This window comes from Elephas maximus, chromosome 18, assembly GCF_024166365.1.
Source record: "Elephas maximus indicus isolate mEleMax1 chromosome 18, mEleMax1 primary haplotype, whole genome shotgun sequence".
Lineage (NCBI taxonomy): Eukaryota > Metazoa > Chordata > Mammalia > Proboscidea > Elephantidae > Elephas > Elephas maximus.
This window is the reverse complement of record NC_064836.1, coordinates 59643947-59651172: the sequence shown is the minus strand read 5'-3', so window position 1 is coordinate 59651172 and position 7226 is coordinate 59643947. Positions and strand designations below refer to the sequence as shown.

At 45.1% G+C, this 7226-nt stretch overlaps 1 protein-coding gene across 3 annotated transcripts in view; it reads left to right on the top strand.

Annotated features, from left to right (window-relative positions):
* Positions 1-1500: 1500 nt before the first annotated feature.
* The window catches only part of VGLL3 (vestigial like family member 3), a 57152-nt gene continuing 51426 nt past the window's right edge, over positions 1501-7226 (top strand). For all 3 annotated transcript variants that reach the window (XM_049858002.1, XM_049858001.1, XM_049858000.1), the window contains exon 1: positions 1501-2120. In XM_049858002.1, coding sequence (XP_049713959.1) covers positions 1995-2120 — 126 coding nt within the window. In that variant the 5' untranslated portion in view covers positions 1501-1994. The remainder of the gene's footprint in view (positions 2121-7226) is intronic.

Sequence of the window (7226 nt, the reverse complement as noted above, 5' to 3'; positions counted from 1 at the left end):
AAGTGAAGAGGACTTGAAGCATTTACTGATGAAGAACAAAGACCACAAGCCTTCAGTATGGATTACACCTCAACATAAAGGTAACAAAAATCCTCACAATTGAACCAATAAGCAACATTATGATAAATGGGGAAAATATTACTGTCAAGAATTTCATTTTACTTGGATCTACAATTGACACCCACGGAAGCAGCAGTCAAAAAATCAAAGGACATATTGCATCGGGCAAATCTGCTGCAAAAAGACCACTTTAAAGTGTTAAAAAGCAAAGATGTCATTTTGAGGACTAAGCTGTGCCTTACCCAAGCCAAGGTATTTTCAATTTTCTCATATGCATGTGAAAGCTGGACAATGAATAAGGAAGACTGAAGAATAGGGGCCCTATCTGCACTGTGGTTAAGCATTTGGCTACTAACCAAAAGGTCAGCAGTTCGAATCTAGCAGCCTCTCTTTGGAACCTTATGGGGCCGTTCTACTCTGTCCTAGAGGGTCGCTCTGAGTCAGAATCCACTTGATGACAACGTGGGTTTTGGTTTTTTTGTTTTTGAAGAATTGATGCCTCTGAATTACAATGTTGTCAAAGAATGCTGAATATGCCATGGACTGCCAGAAGAACAAACAAATCTGTCTTGGAAGAAGTACAGCCAGAATGCTCCTTAGAAGCAAGGATGGCGAGACTTCCTCCTACATACCTTGGACATGTTATCAGGCGGGAACCTGTCCCTGGAGAAAGATATCACATTTGGTAGGGTTAGCGAAAAAGGGGAAGACCCTCAACAAGATGGATTGACACAGTGGCTCCAACAAAGAGCTCAAGTATAGCAACGACTGTGAAGATGGCTTAGGACCGGGCAGTGTTTACTTCCGTGGTACATAGGGTTGCTGTCAGTTGGAATCAACTCTATGGCATCTAATAGCAACAACAACATTGCTCTATGGAAACCAAGCTGGAAAAACCAGACGGTTGTCTCCCACGAAAACGTCATACCATGACGAAGTACTCTTAAAGCGTAAATTGCTTGTAGAAAGATGTGTTGTATTCTTGGCGTATGCGCAGTTGGAATGTCAACTTTCATTTATGGTTACAGCATATTCAATGTAGGCGCTGACCCCCGTTTATTTATTTATTTATTCTTGAGCCTGCTCTGTTTTACTTCTTTGCATATTTTGGTCTTCCTTTGGCCCTGGGCTCTGATTTGGTGGCCCTCGTAAAAAAAAAAAAAAAAAAGAAAGACTGCTTGGAGTCGGGCAGCCTCACCCTGGCGGCCAGGTGACACACGCAGGGTGGGAATTCAGGGAGGTTGAGGCGGGGAGCCTCTGACATACCATTCCCCTCCCACAGAGATCCCACTGCTGGGAGGCGGAGAAGGTTGCAAACTTCGCTCCAATCCGCAGCCTGCCCTCCCCGGGGTCCCCCTGCTGGGCGACACGCCCGCCGCGGACCGAGTTGGGGAAACTTTGCAAAGCTCCGCGTCGGAGCCCGGGCAGGCGAAGTGCTTGGCCTCCCCAGCGCCCCCTCCTGCTGTCCCCCTCCCGGCCCTCGCCCAGCCGGGAGCGCCGGTGATAGGACGAGCCGCGGGCGCGCATTGTGTGTATGCAAAGCTGAGCCCGGCGCCCCAGGCTACCCGTCTGGGGCCCGGGCTGCGGCTGAGGCTGGCGCGGCCGCGGGCGACGCTGTCGGAGCCGGAGCCGGGCACTGTCATGCCCCCGCTGCGCGACGGGCGGCTGCGTCCCTCAGCCGCCATATAAGCGCGGGCAGGGGGCCACTCGGAGGGGCTGAAGATGAAGGTGCCCGCGCATGGGCCCCCGCTGATTGCCACCCCCTCCCGAGCCCGCGCCCCGCGCGGAGCCCGAGGCCGCCGAGGACCCGCCTTCGCCGCAGTAGCAGCTGGAGCAGCGACAGAGGCGGCAGCTGCGGCGGCGGCGGCGCCCCTCGCGCGAGCGCGTAAAGCTGCGGCGGCGGCAGCTTGGGGGCCGCCGCTGCCCCTGCTGCCATGAGTTGTGCGGAGGTGATGTATCACCCCCAGCCGTATGGAGCGCCCCAGTATCTGCCCAACCCTGTGGCAGCTGCGACCTGCCCCACAGCCTACTACCATCCGGTGCCCCAACCTGGCCAGCAGGTGAGTCACCGAGTGGGCAGCCTGCCGGGGGCGGGGGCAAGGGGCACCGGGAGTATCGATCTGGGGCTCCGACGACGTCCCGCCGGGACTGGTGGCGCAGAGGATGCTCTGAGACCTGCGGGAGCGCCCTTGAGCAGAAAGCCACCAGACCGTGGAGGAGAGGCTTCGGGAAGGGAAGAGCAGAGCAGCCAGGCTGGACGGGTGGGGATTTGATGTGAGGCATTACCTGGCCGAGGGCTTCATTGACCTATTGTCACAAGAACTCAGAGGTTGGTCCTCATAGCCACCTAGCTTTAGGGCTCGGTTCTCTGAAGGTCACCAAGGGCATCTGTCTTAGGAGTATGTGAGTAAACTTCCTTTAAACTAAATATATATGTTTTTTTCCTTTAGAAAAGTAGGGTGTTTAAGAGTTTCTTGTGGAAGGGGGTGAAGTGTGCCCCAGGATAGGGGAGGCCTGGAAAGTGATCTTATGGAATGACCTTTCTAGGACTTTTATGGTGGAACAGGGATTGACTGTAAGGCCTCTCAGATGTTACCAGAACTCTCTAGAGTCTGTTTTCTTCCTAAGACTGTGACTTAGAGGGCTGGGACTGATCCCACAGTTCCTCATTCATCTTCTAACTCCATCAAAAACACAGCTTGTTAGAGTAAGTGTTCAGTCTGTTCAAAGTGTGTTCCCTGGCCAAGAGGCAACATTGAAATCTCTACAAGCTGGGCCTTCACCATGCCAAGGGTGACCGAGAATGCTGGGGATAAAGGGGGGTCAAAGGGGGGGAGATAATATAGCTATTTTAGAAGGGAAGGTAGAGTTTGGGGGGAATTTGGCACTGGGTGTCCTGGACCTTCCTATCCAGAAGGAAAGTGTGTCAAGGTTTAGATTGCTCTACATAAAACACATATGTGCATATGTGGCAAGGGGCTATTCCAGAATAGGATGCTCAGACTCTGCCCATCAGGGAGGATTGATTTGGGGTTAACAGCTACAGCTTTTACGTTCTGAAGTGGGGGCTTCTCTACGGGAACCAGATAAGGTTAGGGAATTACCATCCACAGAAATTATTGATTTGCTCTTTTTAGTTTCTTAGGACCAGGAAGTTTTATTGTGACCTTATGGGTTTAGGCCTTTTTTTGACTTTTTAATACTTTTTTTTATATGGGGGGCCTGGTGGCGCAGTGGTTAAGCATTTGTTTGGTAACCAAAAGGTTGGCGGTTCGAATCCACCAGTGACTCCACAGGAGAAAGATGTGGCAGTTTTCTTCCATAAAGATTTATAATCTTGGAAACCCTATGGGGCAGTTCTGTTGGGTCCTGTAGGGTCGCTGTGAGTCAGAATGGACTCCATGGCAGCGAGTTTGGTTTTTGGTTTTTAATTCTTGTGTTTCTTCTACCTCTGTCTCTTTGCTAGATTTATAGTCCTACTCTTTGTAAAGGAATCACAACTTCTGTTTACAATTTAGGGGCTGGGAAACTCAGCGTAGTCTCTCCTAAACAGTGCGAGATTGACCAGGTCCAGTTAGGGAGAAAGAGGAAGAAGCCCCTCTTTCTTGCTATCATTTGTCTTTTTCTTTCTTTTTTTTTTTTAATCTTTAGGAACTTCTGCTTTTCAAAGGAAAAGAACTTTTGGGGAGAAGAATGCATTTTTTAGGTTGTGGTCAGGAGTGACAGGTTAACACATTTTGGTTATGCTGTCGATTTTTCTTTGGCTTTAAATATGAAAGATCTCATAAGTAATGGCGAAAACCATTTAGGTACAATACAGGGAAGTGAGGCAAAGTGACTCTGTATATGAGCTCTGTGTGTTTTATAAACACCTGGCCTCAGATGAACCACCTTCGCCTCCTGTCCTTTGCCTCGGAGACTGTGCCTATGCAGCAGATGTGGCCGTCGAGTGGATTTGGACTCATAGAGACCGTATAAGATGGAGTAGAACTGCCCCACAGGGTTTCCAAGGCTGTAAACCTTTACGGAAGCAGACTGCCACATCTTTCTCTCACGGAGTAGCTGGTGGGTTCGAACTGCTGATCTTTCAGTCAGCAGCCGAGCGCTTTACCTCTGCTCCACCAGTGCTCCTTCAGGGGCTGTGAAGAGGCCTGCAATTATCAGTTGGAATGTGGACAAGCAACAGAGTCAAACTTTATTAAACATTCAGACGGGTAGTTTTCCCCCTTAAAAATAACTTACCCTAGTAAAAGGAGCTGTGAAGAAGGTTTTCCTTTCTAGACTTGTGCAACTCCATTAAAACAGGAATCTGTGGGGAGGTAGCATTGTCATACTTTTTTGAACTGGAAAATAAAATTCAGAACAAATATAAATTAACAACCACCAAATTTGGTTTTCAATAAGAAATGACCCCAATCCTTTATGTAACTTTTGCAGTAGCCTTGAAACTTGGCCCCTAAATTCCATTCTTTTGTTAAAATCATCAACCAACTGAAGAATGAACCTTTTTTTTTTTTTTTAAACTGAATTGTCCACATTAATATTGGTAATTTACAATAAACTTCTGGTACACTTTGGGCTTCTGCAGATACGGCTTACGTGTTTCGGCTGAGTTGACCAGAAGAATGTAGTTGAGAAGTGTGTTTGGAAGTTTTCCTGTTGCTTAGACTGAAATGGCTTGTCTGAGATGATTTTTTTTTTGGTCAAGTAAAGAAACTGTTTGACCATATCTGGCCAGCAAAGTGACAAGAGACTTGCCAGTGTAACTACTGCTCTTGTACTGTCAGGAGTTTCTTGTGATGACCTATATTTTCTATTGAAAAAAGAGTAAATCAGGAAATTCTTATCAGGCTGACAGCATTTTTAGAGTAATGCGATGCGTGGGTGAAGTGCGACTCATATTCACTTGGCCCTAATGCAGTCATCCGAGAATACATATTTTGGTTGTTTTTGCATTCCATAAGGTTTTATCATTATTATCCATAAAGATTGTTTTCTCCGTACATGGGAAGTGACCCCTAATAGCATATTGCCTGGGAGACAAAAATAAGAGCTGCTACTCCTACTGCATCTGAACCATTATTTTTTTAGGAGGGGGGAAAAAAAAGGAAAAGAATCAGAAAAAGTGACAGTTTTCAAGACAGTTTAGTGGGCATTTATAAAATGCTACAAATGAGAACATAAAAATTTTGGATAACTTCTGTATTCTTGTTTAGGAATTTGTCTTTGAACTGATTTTTTTTTTCTCCAAATTGTGTTGTCCCGAAGTACTTTTAAATTAGTGCTTCATAATGCTTTATTATGATGGATTTTCAGCATAGGTATGTTTTCCCTCTTCATATGGTCATATAACTTTCAAAATTCTTTCTGAAATAATAGAACCCCACACTCCAGGCACATATACTCCCAGCTTTTCCCCTACGAGCACAAATGTACATTTGACATTTTCAGTGTAGTTTTCTATTGTAGTTGTTGTAAGATGGGTGATAGGTGGGTGTCTTAAAAGCTCAGTTAACTGCACATATATCAGGTTGTCCTGGGAACGCGTCACTGAGCCATACTGGAAGCTAAGTGAGTCAAAGGAATCTGTGAATGTGTCTGAAGAGTAAATTTTCTAGTCTCTGATGTTAATTACTAAGAAATCGCGTGGCTGTGCATAAATCTTGCAGTATGAGAGCACAGGCATTTTTGAGGGGTGTGGAGCTCCCTGTTCCTCCTGTCTACCATCTCTTTATAGCTTTACTATTCTGGTCTGCAGCATCTCCTTCAGGAGAAGTCTTGACTAAGCCCCCAGCACATGCTTTGAAGGCACGATGACACTGCAGGATGTGTGCAGACAGGAAGGCACTTATATTCTCATAGTGACAGTAGGAACCAACAGAACATTTTGAAATAGGTTTCGGGAAAAAATAGAGGGAGATAACGTGAACTCAGAGATTCTCTTTCTATCCAGGGGATTCTGATTTTAAATATAGACAGTCTGTTATGGAAATCCTCTCCATATTCACAATGATAATGTTAGCAAGATACGGCAAAGCTTTCTGATGTGTGTAGTTTATTAATGAGGTGGTGAAAGCAGAGAACAATTGCCACTATTCCAATTGTGCATAGGTGATTTTAACAGTCACACTCCAGGCTTCATGGAAGTTAAAAAATATTTACTCTGCTCTCTTCAAGGGTGACAGCTGGGTGAATATGCATGCAGGCTTTCCCTTAAAGTAATTAAATCCCCTGGGAAGGCAGTAGTCCAGTTGTTAAGTTTGTAAGGAGCTGTTGCAAACTCTTTTCTCTGGGCTCTGCCACCTGGGTTAAGCCATAAAGCTGCTCAGAGATTCTGTTTGTCAGGACAGAGCCCTGAAAAAACCTAGTGGAAACCTTCCTTTAACATATGGGAAAATGTATGCTTACAGGGTGGAAATGCCTGGCTAAAGATTTCAAAGCAAATTGGTGGCCATTTTGGGGGAGGTCTGCAGCTCCCCAGTGTAGCATCTTTTCTCAATGCCAAGCAGTCTCCCAAGCTTTTTCTTTGCTATTGCACAATAGACTTTTTTTTTTCTTTTACTTTAGTGCCCCAAATCAATTTCTTTGATAAAGAAGATTAATATCCAGTAGGTTCTTTGGCCTTGGAGCTTGAAATTCTTTCCAAGTCCTTGGTAGTGTACTTTTTAAGTTTAGTCATTCCAAAGGCCTTTTGCGAGCATTTGTATTATGCTAATGACTTTTGCTATCCGTGTGGCATCCTTTGGCGATGAGGCAGAATATCCACTTAGCAAATGAACATTTATTTATTTTAAAATAAAATATAGGAAATGATATTAACAGTCAGTTTTAAGTGCCTCATACATCATTACTCCTCCAACATAAGTTTAGGTTCATTAAAAGGAAAGAAAACAATTTTACCCAAAATAGTTTGAATACAGAGTTAAATTATTTAAGACACAGGATTTAATAGTCTTGCAACTGTAAGCAAAGACTTAAGTGGATTTATAAGAATTCATACAGGACTTCGTTGAGAAATAACAGCCGCTGTAATTCTGCACTACGCAAATTAGCTTGACTGCAGAGCCTTAGAAGCTTAAGGTGCCCCAGAATTTCATGCTCCCAATAACTTTCCACTCAGCAAATTCAAAGCTAGAGGAAAAATTAAACCTTAAAATAACTAAACT